This window comes from Podarcis gaigeae, assembly GCF_964106915.1.
Source record: "Podarcis gaigeae genome assembly, chromosome: 17".
Taxonomy (NCBI): Eukaryota; Metazoa; Chordata; class Lepidosauria; order Squamata; family Lacertidae; genus Podarcis; species Podarcis gaigeae.
The window spans coordinates 40,656,304-40,675,349 of record NC_139694.1 but is presented as its reverse complement, the minus strand read 5'-3'; the positions used below and the strand labels follow the sequence as shown (position 1 = coordinate 40,675,349).

The following is a 19,046-nucleotide window of genomic DNA, read 5'->3' as shown; positions in this document are numbered from 1 at the left end:
TCTTGGACGCAGGGGGCGGACTAGATGACCCTTCCAACTCCACAATTGTAAGATTTTATGAAAGGTCCTTACAGCATAATGCAGTTTAGCTCCATATGATCAAGCGATTCTAAATAAATGAGCCCCCCCCCCAATAATGTACTCAGATAAACTGGCCAGTGCAGCTCTTTTGGGGTAAAATACTTTGATTATAATTACAGGCTACATCCAACTAAATCCTACTTAGTGCAGACCCTTTGAAATCAATGCTTGGATTTTTATTTCATTTCAGTGAGTCTACTCAGAGGACTAGAATCAGAGGTAAACCATATTTGTGTGTGTTGTGTAAATTTACATAGCAAAAGGCAAGGGAAAACGAGTGCTGAGAGCAAACGCAGAAAGGATGGGACAAGTGCATATTCTTGCACAGCCGTGGGTTGGCCTAGATCAGGGGTCTGCAACCTTTAAGACAAAAAGAGCCACTTGGACCCGTTTCCGAAGAAAAACAACAACTGGGAGCCGCAAAAACATTGCAACATTTAAAACAAATATAACACTGTATATATGCCACCTAACCGCCACAAGGAGAATGCTGCGCATGTGACCAAATAGCGAGGACTTACTTTGCTAGAGACAAGCCCTGACGCTACCACAAGCCTCCCTCTCTTCCCGCCGCCCAGCCTCCCAAGAAAAAACCCCCACTTCAAACGGTCACAAAGCACAAATTCCACGCGACCGCGACTTGCTATGCCCAATAATCAATGCCCAAAATGCCATAGAAAATTAATCAGGGCCCCAGTGTACCATAAATCATAATCAGTGCCTGATGTAAATAATAATTAATAATGAGGGTCCAATATCATCCTCATCATTATAAAAATACCTTTTTTGACACTTTTTATTATTTCTGTGTTTGACCCCTCAGAATTACTCCTCCTCATAGAAATAAACATTACATTAACAAGTTACCTTTTTTTGAGTGTGTGTTCTTCACTCCCCTTCAAAACAGTGACCAGTGTATATGCCTCCTTTCAATGCAGCCTGCTTGCAAAGGCGGGACGACAAAGTTTTTTTTAATTTTTTTTATTTATTTATTTATTTTATCTTATTTTGAATATTATTATTATTATATATATATATATAATGCGTTCAACTGTTTTTTAAACAGAAGGGGTGGGCACTGTAGGCAGGGGGCAGTAACTGCCCTTGCTCCTGATCAAGCAAATAAATTTAAAGTAACCACTAAATAAAATGAGTTGGCCTAATGAACCAACTTCCAATTAATTTAAACGGAATTAAGTAATTAAATTGGCCTGCAATAATAAATACTGTTTCTTAATTAACTAACCAAAGGACTTAAATCAACCAAATGAATCTAATCAATTAAATTAAATTGATATACAATCAGAATCCAGCAGCAATTGATCTGCCCTTTTTCTTAGTCAACCAAAATGAATTTAAAGTTCCAACCAAATGAATTAAATTACCAAAATGAATCCACACTCGATAAGTTTAAATACAATTGGAATCAAGCAATAAGTTGACTACTGCAAGCACTTATTAAAGCAATCAAATTAATTATATTTCAGGGTTGCATATATATCCTTGGAGCGCTAAAGCCCTAATTAAAGCGCTTTAATATAATAACACTCAGAGTCAAACCTCTATGAGCTCTTAAAATGCTTAACTTAAATAACTTGTTCTCTTCCAATCCACCAATTGAGCTATATTGTCACTTATAAAGCCTGAGTATCCAATTCCCACAACAGAGTGCCTCACCTAAAATGGCTGCTGGGCCAAACCACGTGGTTAGCTCAAAATGGCGACCGCAACTTCCTGGTTACCAAGCAACACAGCTATCAACTTCCTGTCCCTGGCTGCCAGCGGCGCTCTGCTGGAGGGGCGCCCGAGATTATTGGAGGGCGCCCTGCTGGGCGCTCTGCTGGAGGGGCGCCCGAGGGACTGATCCAATCATAAGCGGCTTTTTGCGTGTTTCCGCCCAGAAAATGCGCCTCCTCCCCTCGCCTCCGCCCCGGAGCCGCAGCAAAGGAGTTAAAGAGCCGCATGCGGCTCTGGAGCCGCAGGTTGCCGACCCCCGGCCTAGATGATCCACATCGGGGTCCTTTCCCACTCTACAATCCTGTAATTCTATGAGAAAGGAGCCGAAAGGGGAAAATTGCTCCCCAAAGGTTTCTTTCCAGGGTGAGAAAGGACTTAAAGAGAGGCAGGAAAGACTTAAGCAGGGAGATGTGGAAAGGTGGGAGGGGGTGAAGAGAGAGAGGGAGGAAAGTGTCACTGTTAATCTGTTCACAGCATCAACAGAGCCTTGGGATACTTCAAAAACACAGCACATTACTCAGGAAAATAGTGGGTGTAAGTGCTTCAGCGTGCACTGGCCCCCCTCTGCTTCCGCCTGAGTACAGGGAGGCGCTGCCTGAGCCTGAGCGGGTTCAGGAGGGGCAGCACAGGCACAGCTCTCAGAGGGAGGGGAAGGGGAAGGGGGGGGGAGGAGCAGGTGAAGAGGATGCCCCCCTCTCACTCAGACCGCCCCCCCCTTCTCCACTACTGCCTCACCGTGCTAGCCATCTACTTGCAGCAAGATGTTTTTAAAAAAATAATTACACTAAAAACATACTCTGCGGCCTGTATATATAAAAGGTCGGGCTCGGAAGTAGCCCTCTTGCTGATCACGTTCTCTTCCGCAAGAGAATCCCTGGCACATGATCCCAGCTGAACTAAATAAAGCCCTGCCAATTTTCATGTTCCAGCACAGAGTCCAGGCAGGCAGACATTTCTGCCCTTAAAGCAGACATTCAGGCCTGCTTACCTACTAGCCATAATTTTCTTGGTGTGTAGAAATGAGCCAGCATTCTTGTGCTTAGATTTCAGAGGCAACACTAGCACACCAGACACAATGGGCAAATTCATCTGAAGAAAGTCAGAAATACCCTCTTTGAATAATTTATAGCAGAGATTTTATTTGAAGAAATATTACAACATATAAAAACTACATAAAGTATTAATTTCCACTTGTACAAAGTGGTTGATTAATTTTCAATACAATGCATAATAAAAACACCCGCAACCCTTCCCCCCAACACACACACACACACACACACACACACACACACACACACGAAGTGGCAGGCACTGCACAGTTGGATCACTTGAGAATGGTTATTTGGAACATCAAAACAGCTTCAGAATGTCAGCCAAGTAGACAAACACTGCTCACAAATACAGGCTTGAAAAGAGAAAGACAGAACACAAAATAATTCCCCAAACAAACAAAAACTTCCAACAATTTTCAGCATGTCCAGAAGAAAGCAAATAAACCAGAAAATGAAACGAAGAAAATTAAAAACAATCAGTGCATGTTTGGGTGTTCAGGTGCTGGAACAGAAGAGCAGCAGGTGACGGGCTACTGACAAATTAATCTGAAATGTCCATCTTTTCCTGCTTGATGTTACCTGCAGAAGAACAAAATATACCAGAGAGATAAATTAGATATGTTATTCCAGGGATGGGAAACTTGTGGCTTCCCATCAGGCAGCATTTATTGCTAGTGGTCAGGGATGATGGGTGTTGTAGTCCAACAACATCTAGAGAGCTAAATGTCCTCCAGTCTCTAGGTGTGCATGTGAGGGTGTCCAAGAAGCACATTGGCCCTGTGCAAATACAGTGGTACCTCAGGTTACATTCGCTTCAGGTTACACACTCCGCTAACCCAGAAATAGTGCTTCAGGTTAAATACTTTGCTTCAGGATAAGAACAGAAATCGAGCTCTGGCGGCGCAGCAGCAGCAGGAGGCCCCATTAGCTAAAGTGGTGCTTCAGGTTAAGAATAGTTTCAGGTTAAGAACGGACCTCCAGAACGAATTAAATACTTAACCCGAGGTACAACTGTAAAAGCAACCCCATTAGTTCTTTCTGGAGTGGGGGGAAATGCCTCCCTCCCTCCCTCCCTCCCTAGTTACTCCCAGGACAGGCAAGAGATACAATGGTAGCAACTGACCTAAGTCAGGGAAGATAATGCAGAAGTACTGTGCTGCGAAAGAGGCTGCAATCGTAGCCCAAACAGGTGTGGAGGCATGTCCCTGCTTCATGCCACAGATGGGACATGGAGTCTGCCAGAGCTGTGGGAACAGGTTGCTCAGAAGTCCTCTTTAAAATACATCACCGAAATTCCATAGCTTACCTGTGGCATCCTCTTTCATTTTGGTCAACACACACAATTTGATCTCTAGTCCGATGGCTTTGGCCAGAGGTGGAGGCACTGCGTTACCCACCTGCAAAAACACCACCAGGGCAGGGGCAGAATAAACAGTCATCACATGTCTGCAAAGCACCTCACTTACTGCTAAGTATTGGTAGGGACACCAAAGCAGGTGGTGGTGAGGTGTGCGCAAATGGAACCCAAAGGTACCAAAACTTTCTCCCTTCCTCTTTTTGCTCACTGTGAGCAAGCCATCTGTTGATTTGGCAATCAAAAGTTTCAGAGTATAAAACGCATTAGAATATTAAGCCATCATCTAATGCTATCTTTTACAATAAGTATTTCAGCAAGGGTATTTAATCTCTTTCCTTGTGTATGCGTATTTGTATACACGCATGCAAACACGCTCACTCTTCCCTGATGGATAAATCTCTTTGTTGCATCCTGCTGGGCAGCTGCTTCTAGCATCTTGAGTTCTTCTCAGTTTACACAAATTCAGAAATTGGAAGCATCAGGAAGCTTTAAAGGTTTCATCAGAAGGTTTTTTAACTTGTTCCAGCTTACATGGCTTTGATAACCTCTAATCTTCTAAAGAAATGTGCAAGGCAAGACAGCTATATGCTTGTCAGCCCCTTTATTTTAATTTTGAAATAATGATAGGTCTGTGCTCTAGCACTAACTTTCAGACAGCTAAATAACAAACAAACAAAAAGTAACAAAGCAACAGGGATGCTTTGGCATCTTTCTGGGCATCTCCACTTCTTTTAAAAGCAGGGATGAGGAACTTGTGGCTCTCCAGGTGTTGTTTGACTCCAACTTGCAGTAGCACCCAGACAGGATGGCCAATGGTCAGGGATGATGGGAACATTTAGAGGGCCACAGGTGTCCTACCCATGCTCTAAAAGCGTAAGAAGCTGTCCCATAAAAGTTGACATCTAAAGGTCTCCCTCCCCACTCAAAACATCTGTGGCAACCTACCTGTCTGTGCTTGTCAAGCACATTTCCAAACAGACGGTAGGTATCTGGAAACCCCTGGGACCGTGCGCACTCACGCACACTCACGACCCGGTGCTGCTCAGGATGAAGCACACGCCCCTGCAAAAAAGCGTGGAAGACCATGAGCCGTTTCCAGCTGATATTTGGGCTGTGTCCTTTCTCGGGGCATAAGGGGTAGAATTCAGTGCTGCACTATCAGCTCGCCAGATTGAACAACCCCCCTCCCTCTGCAGTTCTGGGGTTCTTCCACCCCACACCTGAGCCAATATACCAAGGACTGCCTCTCCCCATATAAACTGACCCAGACTCTGCATTCCTCCACATGAGCTCCAGAGGGTGGCAACACGAGAATGGACCTTTTTTGCAGTGGCCCCCTGTTTGTGGACTGTTCTCCCCAGGGAGGTTCACCTGGTGCCTTCATTATATAACTTTAGACGCCAGGCAGAAACATTCCTCAGGCCTTGGGCTGACTGACATCCAATGCTCTTTTAAATGTATTTGTGGAAGGTGGGTTATTGTTTTGTTGTTTCTGTTTTGACTGTTTATTTGTGCATGTTTCCCAAACTGGACCTGTTTCATTTATTTATTATATTTACTTACTGCCCTTCATCAAAAGATCTCAAAGCAGTTCACATGATAAAAACATGAGGTAAAATAAATGAAACAGAGTCAATTTGGAAACCATGCAGGGCAAGGAGTGGGGGGAACTGTCCCTCTGACAGGGCCCCTGGGGCCCCTCCTGGTCCTCCACGTGGCTTATTTAACAGCTTTCTTTACATAAAATATAAAAAGAGAAGAAATCCAAAGCAGCCCATACTGCATAAAATCTTCAGGGAAACTTTTAGAATTCAGAGTAACTGAAGAAAAGAAGCCTTCTAAATGGAAAAGGTTTTCCATGCTTCCTCAGTGTCCCTGACGTTGGGCAGTTGGACTTCCTGAGCATGAGTTCTGCGAGGCCAGAGGTGCCACCACAGAGAAAACACACCAGGCAATACAGCCAAACTCACAAAATATGCCACTGAATGCATTATCAAGCAGTTCTCTCTTACCTGTTTGCCCATGGGCTCAGGGTTGGTGACTGTTGTACTGAAGAACCCATCCCACTCTAATCTTCCATACAAGCCAGCCCAGTGGTTGTGCCGGTTCCCCGTGTGGGGCAGACACCAGGGGATCAGGGTGTTGAACTGCCGGTCCGCAGGGTCACATGCCTTGCCTAGGAAGGATGACAGAGTTCAGACAAACCTTCCACTGAATGTGTGGACAAAGGGGGACAACAACCCTTTAACACAAGAATCTGAATTACACACTTTCTTCACAATCTCATAAATACACCTATATTCCAGTTTCAATTACAGTATGGTGGTGTATACTCGATCTGCTCCCCCCCCCCCACAAGTACCCTTACCTTTCAGAGCCTGTTCGGTGACCACGTTCCTTACCACGCAAGCAAGGCGGAGAGCTTCAAAGCTCTTTCTCCATCAGGAAAAGCCAGTACATAAAGAGCTTTGAAGCTCTCTGCCTTGTGCAATTTCAATTGGCTGGCTTTCAACCAAATTGTGCGTAAGATGCAATTGTACTATACAGCTATTCTAAGGTTTTAATCATTTATAAGTTAACCATTTTCAATTAGTTCTCAGCCCTGGTTATTAACATTTCAGGTAACAGACCCAACAAAGACCCTGAAGCCCTGAATCCACTAGGGATGAGAAGACCATCTAAAGGACTGAAGACTAAAAGAACCATCCTCTGGTGACTTGTGGCAACAGTTCTCCTTTGGCATCCCGTACCTTCAGCACAAGAGCAGACCCCCCGGAGGGCTCCTGTGCTGCTGCGCCCATTTTTCTTCTCATGGTGTGTGTAGCGCAGCTTGCGGGTGGTGGTGCCATCGGAGAGACGCACTTCAATGTTGGGCAGATCACGCCAGTCTGAGCCTGGGGCCAGAGGAATGTGTCTCATCCGAGCAGCCACCAGTGCACTCATATCCTAGGAAGACAAAGTCAAGAGTTCATCCCCTGCGCTTCAGCAGCATCAGCTTCCCAGTCACTCTTTCCCTGGTAGGAGACTCCTCAGGGGCACAAAGGGCACAATGGTGAGGAGGGGGCCGCACAGCACAGCTGCTTGGGTCCTGTTCTCCAGCAGCTCAGGGGCAGAGGGTCTGCTTTGCATGCAGAAGGTCCCAGGTCCAATCCCCAATGGCATCTTCAGGCAGCGCTGGAAGAGAAGGCTGCCAATCGGTGGAAACAATGCTAGATGGATCAAAGGTCCAACTCTGCATGAGGCAGTTTCCCATGTTCAAATTGTGTGGAAGCCTAAGGACTTTGCTTCAGAAATCAGAATGCAGCTATCAAGAGAGCCTTCTTCCTAGGAAGCTCTGGACCTCAATACAGTGCATTCCACCCCATCACCAGATAACCATAGTAAGAAAAAGTGCTTCACCTTGCATATATGATCCCTGAGGATGGGCTGATACTGAGAGCCTCGAATTTGCCTCTGGAACCAAGATTGTGGCTCCCCATTGTAGGAGATTTCAAGTGCTGATGCCCCATTCCTGATTTCAGGAAGGTCAGACATGGTGTCCCGGACTGTGATGGTTCGGAATGGGCCTGAATAGGTCCTAGAGAACAGCAGAAGAAGGTGCTTTACAGATCAACTCCTGCCTGGGCCTTCCCCTACTCGGGGGGGGGGCATGGCCCCACTCATACCAGGAAGCATGGTTCATTAGCAGGCTTTGGCTAAAACTTGCTTCCACTGACAAATAAAAAGCCTTACTTGAGAAGAGTAGTTATTCCCAACGTTAAAAAATAAGTTTCAGAAAACAGTTTCAAGATTATGGCTGCTGGCCAGAATAAGGGAAGGGGGCGAAAACATTTTGCTGCACGGCTCTTTGGAGCTTTTCCTGCCCTCTTTACGTATGTTGGACCCTGGTGGAAGGCATTCTGCACTCAGTGAACAGGGCTCAAAGCACAAGTGGAGGGGGCTCAGATAAATCTGTCCCTTGTCATGTGAGAATCAGCTCAAACATGCATCCAAAATGTGAATGAGAAATCTGACATATGTAAAAAAGAGGCTTATCTGCAAACAGTGGTGATCTTGCAATGAAACTGTGCAGTTTGGATAAGGTACTAAAAATAATCAGTGTTCAGTGTGATTCTAGGCATGCTGATGCTGAAGAAAGTTTAGGAGCATAGCCTTAAGTCCAACAATGGATGGCAGAGAAGAGCCTTTGTCAGGGGATCCTTGAAAGCTGAACTCTAGCCAGGTTCCTTTTTTTGTCTTTAAAGGCACCCCAAACATACATGCACACACCATGAAACTGCCAACAGTTAAGTTTGAAAGACGGCCGTTACCTTGTGATATTGCTGACAAACTTCTTATCGTCCACCACCACACTGAGCTGGCAGGCTCGGGGAGCAAAGACATGCCGAGGTTCAGGGAACATGGGGAGCTTCTCTCCTGGGGCTGCAGCCAGCACAATCGCTCTCCTGCGGGTTTGGGCCACACCATACTGACCAGCCTGGGAGGGAGGAAGATTAAAACACACACGTTAATGCTGCAAAAGCTGCAAACTTGCCTAAAAACTTGTCGTTTTGAATTTATTGCCTTGCCTTGCATTATTCAATCAAGTTTGCCACAATCTACAGCTAGCACCAGTTCACCACCTGAAAACAATTCCAATCTAAACAAGCATCTACCCTAGCTTGGAGTTCCGTATCTGGTGGTAACCCTCCAGATTCTAGAGGGCCACACAGGTTTCCCACCTGTGCTCTAAACTCTCTTCAAAACTATTGATGCAACCCAAGAATTGGCATACTGGGGGTTGGGGGGAGGGAGCTCAGCAAAACCACCTAACAGCTCTCACTTTTCATGGCATTCTGGTTCGACTCCAGATCTAAGAGGAATCTTTCTCCTTCTGAGAACCTGCAGAGGACACACTCACTGTGACACGTCCCCTGCTCTGACAGAGAGGCTGCCCAACTAACATACCTGCAGAACCCCAAAAGTGCACTGGTATCCCATCCGGACAAGGCAGCGCAGGGTGAGCTTTAACACCATTGAGCGCTTGAAGGAGACAAAGTTCCTCACATTCTCAAGCAGGAAGAACCTCGGCCTGTAGTAGTCACAGTAGCTGGAGAACAAGAAGGGTCATAGGGGTTCAGTTGTGGGCTCTTTCCCCCTCTCCAACAGCAGACAGGTTTCCTCAGCAACACTAGGATATGGGGGCAAGTCCCAGCCCAATCACCTCACCCACTCTCCCAGTACAGCCTCAGGTCTTACAAGGGTTCCGGCCACTGAGGGACAGAACATTCACCCATTCCACGCATACTTATTCATAAAGTGAACACACTGCAGTAAGGAGTAACAATAAAAGCATTTTATGGTGCTCTGGGGCATTCAAAGCGCTTCAAGCATACCTTACACACATACCTTACCTAAGGCAGTTTGATAAGATTCCTGTATTGGAGGGCCATTGGATGAGAGAGTGGCTTGCCTTAGCAAATCCATAGCAGAAATGAAATTCAAACTGGGACCTTCCCAGTTCAAAGCAGAGTCTCACCACTATGTCACATTGGCTTAACGGGTGTATACTCTGCTTCTCCCTTGATCAGAGCACAGATGAGGGATCCTAAAATGAAATTATTGCACAGCTTCTCTCGGCCTCCCACAAATCTACCTGTGATCTCAAATTCCCAAGCCACCTTTCATTTGTTCTTGAGGAAAGCTTCCCCTTACATAAGGTGTACAGTGGGTGCATTTCAAAGTTCAGGCTGTAATTGTGCAAATTTGAACAAACTGCATAATTTCTCTTCATTTTAATGGAAACAATAATTCAGGTTTTTCTAGTTATGTGAAGGGGGAAGGAGATATGTAGGGCACTGAAGCCATCCAGTCACTGGAAATGCTGGTAACAGGAGCAAGGAACCTGTGGCCCTCCCCTCCAGGTGTTGCTGGACTACACCTCCCATCATCCCTGATCACAGGCCATGCTGACTGGGGTTGTTGGGAGTGGGAGTCCAACACCATGGGGGGGGGGCACAGGGTCTCCACCCACACTACCTGCTTTGGTTTCATTTACACTTGCAAGGCCTAGAAATGTGCCTCCTCACCTTCACCTCCAGCTTAAAAAAAAAGAATACACACAGATTTTCTAGGAAAGCTGAACTCTGTAGTCACTGTCACGGTCCATGTTCTATCCTCCTGTGGAACTACAACACATACACAACCCTGATTCAGCTTTTTAGAATGGTCTACACTGACTAGCGGGATGCGGGTGGCACTGTGGGTTAAACCACAGAGCCTAGGACTTGCTGATCAGAAGGTCGGCGGTTCGAATCCCCGTGACGGGGTGAGCTCCCGTTGTTCAGTCCCAGCTACTGCCAACGTAGCAGTTCGAAAGCACGTCAAAGTGCAAATAGATAAATAGGTACCACTCTGGCAGGAAGGTAAATAGTGTTTCCATGCGCTGCTCTGGTTCACCAGAAGCGGCTTAGTCATGCTGGCGACATGACCCGGAAGCTGTACGCCAGCTCCCTCGGCCAATAAAGCGAGATGAGCGCCGCAATCCCAGAGTCGTCCGTGACTGGACCTAATGGTCAGGGGTCCCTTTACCTTTACCTTGACTGGCAATGGCTCCCTAGGGTTTCAGATTGGGTGGGGGAACATTCCCAGTCTACCTGGAGGCATTGGGGACTGAACCTACAATCTTCTGCATTTGAAGCATGTGATCTACTGCTGAGTAATGGTTTCCCCCTAGAACTTATATTGCTGATTAAGCCACTGTCAACCTGAGGAAGGAGACCACCAGAGAGTTCTTGAACTTTGAATAGGTGCGCGAATTGAAGCGGTTCATCCCACTGAAGCCTTGGCAAGGTGGTCCACCGCACAGCATCTCCACGTCTCCCTTTTGTGGCAGCTTCTGACCCAAGGAGTTGGTCTTCTCCCCAGACATAACCAGCTTGAGCAGGACATTGCAGTCCTCCGTGAACACTGTGGTGCCAGGATTGTTGAGGCGGAAGGCCTGTGCTGCTGGTTCCCACATCTCGATGGCCCACAGAGTCTCTGAGACTTCTGCCATTGGAAAAGAAACCAAAAGAGGGAAAAGAGCTTTACACTGCACGCCTCACTTCCGAAGCCGGGTGGCAGGGTACAAAATCCCCCCCCCTTCCCGGCAAACAAAACTGAATCTACCCCTGGCTCCATCATCTTGGCTGCTAATCCTGCACTTCCTAGCCTTCCAATGGCTTTTTTAAATGGCCTTGCCTGCTTGGTGGAACCCTTCTGACAAGCCTCCACAGCCAGAGAAGACATCCAGGCTGCGCAACTTTGATGGCTTAATCTCAGCAGTTTCAATTTCACTCTGCTCCGTTGCTCCTGAAGATTTCCCTTTGCTTTTACCTGTGTCAAAAACAGAACAAAACTGGGGTGAGAGGGTGTTCAAAACTGGGTCATAGCAAGACAGCTACACAGCTGGCACTCTGATCCCACAGGGTGCAGGACAGGACTTGGACCTTTAAGGCCCCCTTAAGAGCAGTTTCAGAAAGTGATACACTGCAATGCAAGGGAGATTTTCAAGAAGTGTAAGAGGCTTTTGAAGGCCAGCTGCTGACTTTCCATAGGGAGCTAGGACACTGTACCTTCACCTCCCTCCCCACCATGCAAAAGGCAGGGGGGGGGGAGCCTCTCGTGGTTTTCCTTTATTTTATTCATGCATGCAAATGTACTGAGAGGAGGAATGAAGAGGCAGAGTTTGGGCAGCAGAACAAAAGGGAATGGGAACCCTACTTTAAGCTACCAGGGGAGGGATGCTATCTTTTAAAAATGACCCCTGCTGCAGTGAATGCTGCAGCGAAGAAAGGTCCAAGCCCACTCTCTGATCTATTAATTTGCTACTTGCAGGAAGCTTTTCATTCAGGGGAGCATCAAAAAGAAGATCCCTCCCTGCATTCTGAAGTGCAACAGCCCATTCTACAACCCAGAAACTCTGCCTCCTCACTCCTCCCCTCATGACATTTGCATGCGTATCCAGCTTCCCTGGATAACTTGCACACATTTGAGCAGCCCATCTAGTTCACCATCCTCTTGCCTCTGGGTAGCCCACAATGAAAGCCTCTATTGCCCATTCGCTGGGTGGACTTGGGGCTTTCCCACATGATCAGATATGGGCCCCAACTACATTTCCCTTTTAGGGTGTTATTATCCCTCGGAGACAGTAGTGCTATTTCTTAGACAAGCTGCTGGAATATTTGGCAACTGGTGGGAGGGAGAGCGGGAGCCTGCTGTGAGTGGCTCCCCCACCCTTCAGAAAACCCCGCTATAGATTAGGCTTTCGTGCAGTTATGCAAAATGATAGTAAGGAACGGGGTGTCCTAGGTGTTCATTTAACAATACATTAAAAGAACACAGGAAACTGACTTCAGCCACTGGGACTGGAAATAACTCTCCAGAGTTACTACCACTGGATCTAACCCTGGTGTCTGCAAAACTAGGACTGAATTATATAGCGCTAGAGTCGTCCCAGATGCTGGAGGACAGAGCAGCTCCCCTCATGGTTCCATGCCCTGCAAAGCTCTTTGTGCCTCCACATGGATTAGCACAATCATGCAAGCCATCAGTTATGAGAAATGGGTGAAATTCAATGCTAGTCCTACTCCAAGTACACCTAACAAAATTAACAAACCTAACTAAGTTAGGTTTATTAATTTAAATGAGTCTACTCAGAGTAGGACTTGGTTGAACTCCACCCAACGTTGTAGTGTCTGATATGATAAAATCATTTTTCTGTCTGCAGAATTACTGGATTAATTCGGAATTTTTATTCTCTCCCCTTACCCCCAGCCTGCCTCCCTGCAGGGCAGCATTTACACAGCCTTCCTTTCTACTTCCAAAGGTCTGAGGGAAGAATTCAGCACTCTTCAGCCTTCCACGTGGAATAATCCCCTGCTCTCCTCCCCTGCATGCTGTTTTTGAGGTTATCCTGACCCCCCACGAGGGGAAGGGGGAAGTCTTTGCACAGCCTGCCACTGGCAGGACTAATTAGTCGAATCCCGCCCTGAGAGTGGGCTGGGCTCAAACACCAGCCTGGCGGAGGCAGTTATGTACTGATTAAGCACCCACCTTTCCCTTTCCCTTTCCCTTTCCCTTTATTTCCAGAGCTACGGGCATGATATGGTGGGTCTTCAAAGCTCTTCGTTTTTGCATTATATGCCTAGAAAACAAAAACATAAATAAAAATAAACTTAACACTAAACATTTTGGCCTTCAAGGTAGCCCAGACCAAGCACAAAACCTTTCTGAAAGTTCCTTGGGCTCCCAAGTACAGAGCTGGGACACATGGACAGAGTGGAAAATTAATACTCTAGACCAAAGGCTCCAGCCCACCATAAAACAGCTGCCTCAGGTAGTGGATTCTGGATGCCAGGCAGCAGCCCGCCTGACCCAAGGGGCGCATCCTACTAAGTGCTTCTCCTGCCCAGGTCCCTCCTTATCATAAATGGGGCTTACACGGGGGAAACGTGCCAGTGAACTGGTCTTCATGTTCATTAGTGCATGTTTGGGGTGGGGATGAATTTTGCATCTCTGACCCCAAAATGCCGTGAGCCACTAAGGGCTTTAGCAGCCTTTGGCTACCAGCTGGCATGTAGAGAATGCATCAATGCCTGCGCAAGTCAAACTGTGCCATGGGAAAGGTCACCTCTAGGAAGTAGAAGCGATCAGAGCCACTGGCAGAATAGTCCTGGATGTTTTCTGTCAAATCTTCCCCATACACCACCGTGCAGCGGCCCTGCACATCTTTGAACTCAACGGTGGCCTCTTCATCGCTCCAGTAGAGTAAATTGATGTCTGCATGGTAGCTGGCTTTCACGGACTTATGGGTGTTCTCTGGCCTGGAAAAACAGCAGCACAGAGAAGTATTTTCTTCTGGGAAGAGTTACAGATAGGTAGCCGTGTTGGTCTGCCATACTCAAAACAAAAAAAAATCCTTCCAGTAGCACCTTAAAGACCAACTAAGTTAGTTCTTGGTATGAGCTTTCATGTGCATGCACACTTCTTCAGATACACAGTGTATCTGAAGAAGTATGCATGCACACGAAAGCTCATACCAAGAACTAACTTAGTTGGTCTTTAAGGTGCTACTGGAAGGAATTTTTTTTGTTTTGACTTCTGGGAAGAGAGCAGGCCCAAACAACAAAACATGCAACATGAAATAAATGATGCTTCCTCAGCCATGTCGCTTTCAGATGTTTTCTTCCCATTGCCCTGGTATTTGAAGGCAGTCTTACCTGCCTTCAGTTCTGCCATCCACATTTTGTCTGGGTGTTGATTTGGTCACTTCACTCCTCTGTCCCAAGTGCATGGAACCCGTGGCCCTTCAGATGCTCTTAGGACTACAACTTCCATAATCCTACCTGGCCACTGGCCATGCCGATGGGGCTGAGACTGAAGGGAGTTGGGCATTCCCTGCACTGCTTTTTCTTCCATTATTTGTTGTCCGCCCAATAAAATAAATAGAAACACTGAACACACTGGATATTGGGTTACAAACACTTGTACTATTAAGTTCTGTTTGATGACCAAGCTCTCAAATATTGAATATTGGTGTTTTTCATTTTAATGTACTCAGTAAGGAGCCAAGCTAGAAATGATGGAGCAGCCACATCTGACCAATCATGTCTCTGTCTTCTGCATAAATAAAGCAGGGTAGGCAGAAGAATATTTTTCTTGATCAATGGTTTCAAGAAGCTAAACAGGCCCACAAGCCCAGCTCCAATACTAGGAATGAGTCAGGCTGAGAGAAAGGTTGTTGCACTTCTAATTGTGCTTTGAAAACATGTTTATTCTGGAAGGCCTACAATGACTCATTTTTGCATATGCAGATTTGATCTTAGGCAGTTTCGGATTTTACTGTATTGACTTTATAGTAATATCTGTAAGCGGCCATATGAGATATTTACTTTTGAGAATGGGGTAGCAGACACTCCACCCACATGCTGCTTTTTACATGAACAAAATGTACCTGTTCACATCATAGCCTAGTGTAGGCCTAACTTTTGCCATTTCAGATGTTTCTCAATGTTGGTTCAGCTACTTTATCTTAGAAGGCACTTTAGAACTATGTATTTTACTTGCTACTGCTGTTTTTTAAAAAAATATTTTTTATTAAAGATTTTCATGAACTACAAAACAGCTGCAATTAAGAGTTCAAAAATAAAGGTTTTACTTAAATTGGCTAACACTGGTCTCTTCCACCCTTTCACCTTCAGTTCAAACACTTTGCAGAAATACATTTCGGTGTTTTCTTCTCTGGTGTACCAGCCAGTCATTTTTCTAAGTTGAGGATTTCTCCCTCAGTCCCATGCTGCCCGTACATCTTCCTTAGTCACCATTTTGTTACCAGGATGTGGGGAATTCCCACAGGACACCTGCCTCCGGACATCTATCAACACCATCACCATAACCAATCGCCATGGAAAAAATCCTCAAGCCTTCTTCCAACCATTTGTTCTCTCAAAACTTCCTTTATGAGGTCTGCCCCCTACGTCTCATGTCCAAAGGGGTTAGTGTGTTAGAAGACCTGGGTTAAAATCTTCACTGGGTGGCCTCGGGTCAGTCACTCACTCTCAACCTCATCTACCTCACAGGGTTTTGTGACGATAAAAGTGGGACGATAACCATGTATGCCACCTTGAGCTCCTTGGAGGAAAGGTGGGCTGTAGAAGGAAGGAAGGAAGGAAGGAAGGAAGGAAGGAAGGAAGGACCCCTCTTTATAACTGTAAGCTGCCCTGTTTGCTAGTCCTCAATAAAGACTACTCTACACTCCACTATGTAGGGCACATACATCCTAACCCCACTGACCTGCTATACAGTGGAGGAGGAGGAGGGAGCCTAAGTAGAAGAGACACAAAGTGTGTACACATTATTGACGCAAACAGAAGATTCCCCCCCCCCCAACCCGGTAACAGCAGCTTCAATGAGCAGGGATTTTCATCAAGACCACAATAAGAGGGAAAGAGCTAAGCTGCTCCTCCCTGCCTGCTGCAATCCTCATTCAGCAACTGATCTTAGCATTTTTAAAAATAACACGTTAAAATACAAAGATGCTTTTGGTTGTGGCCATTTTGTCCTGAATCCAAACATTGCTCCTTCTCCTGAACAGCAAGTTACCAGGATCATATATATTTGTTTTGCTTTGCGGGGGGAAAGGTTACCTCATGGGCAATCCTGAATGCAAGGTCTTCGCGCCCAGGAAGACACAAAGTTTCCCATTTAGGGATATGCATATGGAAGATGCCTTCTGTATCCCCAATTCACAAACGAAGTTTATTTTTCCATCTTGCTGGTAAAGCCATCCTGGTTGCTGTTTACCTGTAAAGTTTGTATACACGCAGCTTGATTTCTGCTTCGTTGGGCCTGCCGTTGCTGCGAATATTGCAGTAGATTGCCTTGATTCGGCCGATGCGATACGGCTCAGGTGCATCCTGGTTGCTGCCTTTGATATATTCAGAATACTTGCGGTAATGCTCAGGATGCAGTTCCTCGTCTACTGCCTCCTTTTTCTGCCGCTTGATAGGGCTGGCAAGCCTCAGGCTGGGGAGAGGGGAGAAAATGGGAATGAAATAAAAACCAGGGCAATCAATGAGCGACACAAAGTCAAAGTTTCTGCAAATAGGAGGAGAGTGACTTCAAACTGGTATAAGTGTGGGCAGACAAATGGGCACAAAATTTTGTGGCCTGCACAATAATTATCGTTGATTGGTTTGCAAGGCTGTGCTGAGGACTCTTGACTGATCAATAATATTTAGAAGGCTGCCCTGAAGATCTGCAATGTAACTGCATTTCTTTCTTAATTCTTTAACTCCCACAACTGTATCCCACGAGTTTCCTTCCCTTTTAGTGACCCTTTTCTTCTCCTGTTGATGTTTAAATGACGTTTTAAGATGTGATATTCTGAAAAATAAACATTTTTAAATGCGTTGGGCTGGTATGAATCAATTTGGATTTTTGATTCCTGCATTATCAACAAAGGAGCCAGCCCTATACTAAGCAATCCCTTCTCTTGCTCCACCCAGAAGCCAGTTCAAAGACCAACCTGAACAGGAAGGCATCTGGAAGGAGGAAGACTCCATCTCCCACCCGATACTGCACTCCATTTTTCACTGCCATGCTGTAGAACATTTTCCCTTCCAACTCCTCCTGGGGCTCCAAGACTTTGGGGATTTCCTTCTGCCTCACCTCGTCCAAACTTGCGCAGCTCATGCAGAACCTGGGAGGAAAGCAGATGGATACTTGGATTAGATTGAGTGGCGTGGGGTAGACACCAACAAACCCTCAACTTCTAGCGCTAGATTAATGGGACAACGGAAACAGTTTGGAGCATCCAAACCAATGCCATAAAGTTCTATCGCACCTAAGGCTACACATCCATGCCTTCTACCCCACTTTCAATATTTTCCAGCTACACCTCCCCTGCCAAAGCCTTCTAGTCTGGTGCACTAACTTGTATTTGTTGTCTTCAGGAGGCAGAGTCTTTGGCGGAGTCTCAAACCTGGCATACTCTTGATCATACCACATTTGGTAGAAATATGTTCTGCCATCATCTTCCACCATTTTGATCTCTGTATCAAGCCCTCCCTATGGGAAGAAGATTTTGGAAGTTGAGGGGTGGAGAGGAGAGAGATGAAAGCAAGCAGATTATCTAAGCAGAACAAGAATGGCCACTATGATTTCAGCATGTGCACATGCACCCAAACACACGCAGAAGCCACAAAAGCCCAAGTTCAGTTTGTCTGAGGAATTCCTGGCTGCAGGATGTTCTGAATGGCAACACATGGACCGGATACAAAAAGAAAATGTGCTGCAATGGTTATGGTGGGGGAGAGATGAGAGTCATGCCCAAGGTGTCCCTATGAAGCTGGAAGTAAAAATAAAATAAGAAATGCCACAACAGATGCTGGCAGAAGCGGAAAGAAAAATGTTTGGGGGTGGGACAACCTATGCTTCAAGACCACCTTGCAAGGAGACTGCACATAAAGTCACAGCTCCTACTGGAATTATCAGGTGACTTAATCTTTCCAGTGTCTTAGAAAAAGCTGGTGTTTTGCCTGGCCCAGACCCTTGACATGGGACCCCCAGGCAGCCCTCCTGCAGCCAGCAGCCTAATCTGACTAGGGTGGGAACCTCTTTACAACCTTACCCTATATATGCCCACTCTACTGCTTTATCTGCAGAACTGGCACTTTTACAAATGCCACAGGATGTTCATTTGGCACTTGCAGGAAACTGATGTTTCCGCAGGGAAGAATCTATGCCCTTGAACTCCCTGCCCTTTGACATTAGGCAGCCACTTGGTCTGCATTCTTTTTGGCACCGGCTAAAGCCTTTTGTGTTTAGTTAGACAAGCCTGTGAAGATATGCAAATGTGACATTTTAGCATGTGGTTTTCTTTTAAAATGCTTATTTTGTACTTGCTGATATTACTTATATTTTGTAATTTTCTTTTGGCTAGTTTGTATTTAAGTCTGATTCTTACTGATACAGTGGAACCTCAGGTTAAGTACTTAATTCGTTCCGGAGGTCCATTCTTAACCTGAAACTATTCTTAACCTGAAGACCACTTTAGCTAATGGGGCCTCCTGCTGCTGACGCGCTGCTGGAGCATGATTTCTGCTCTCATCCTGAAGGAAAGTTCTTAACCTGTGGTAATATTTCTGGGTTAGCGGAGTCTGTAACCTGAAGCGTATATAACCTGAAGCGTATGTAACCTTAGCTACATACCACTGTAATTTGAATGTATGTTTTATTTTATATACACTGCTTAGGGACTGTTTTAGAATTAAGAATTATACCAATTCCACTAAATA

General features: G+C 45.9%; 1 protein-coding gene across 1 annotated transcript in view; it reads right to left on the bottom strand.

The window, feature by feature from the left end:
* Positions 1-2,937: 2,937 nt before the first annotated feature.
* The window catches only part of DNMT1 (DNA methyltransferase 1), a 44,369-nt gene continuing 28,260 nt past the window's right edge, over positions 2,938-19,046 (bottom strand). Inside the window, exons 20-34 of the mRNA XM_083718327.1 lie at positions 17,684-17,817; positions 17,276-17,449; positions 16,552-16,773; positions 13,880-14,072; positions 13,303-13,393; positions 11,449-11,583; positions 10,974-11,256; positions 9,175-9,316; positions 8,538-8,704; positions 7,627-7,804; positions 6,978-7,173; positions 6,240-6,403; positions 5,173-5,289; positions 4,177-4,267; positions 2,938-3,449 (exon numbers count right to left, since the gene is read on the bottom strand). Coding sequence (XP_083574453.1) covers positions 3,412-3,449; positions 4,177-4,267; positions 5,173-5,289; positions 6,240-6,403; positions 6,978-7,173; positions 7,627-7,804; positions 8,538-8,704; positions 9,175-9,316; positions 10,974-11,256; positions 11,449-11,583; positions 13,303-13,393; positions 13,880-14,072; positions 16,552-16,773; positions 17,276-17,449; positions 17,684-17,817 — 2,325 coding nt within the window. The 3' untranslated portion in view covers positions 2,938-3,411. The remainder of the gene's footprint in view (positions 3,450-4,176; positions 4,268-5,172; positions 5,290-6,239; positions 6,404-6,977; positions 7,174-7,626; positions 7,805-8,537; positions 8,705-9,174; positions 9,317-10,973; positions 11,257-11,448; positions 11,584-13,302; positions 13,394-13,879; positions 14,073-16,551; positions 16,774-17,275; positions 17,450-17,683; positions 17,818-19,046) is intronic.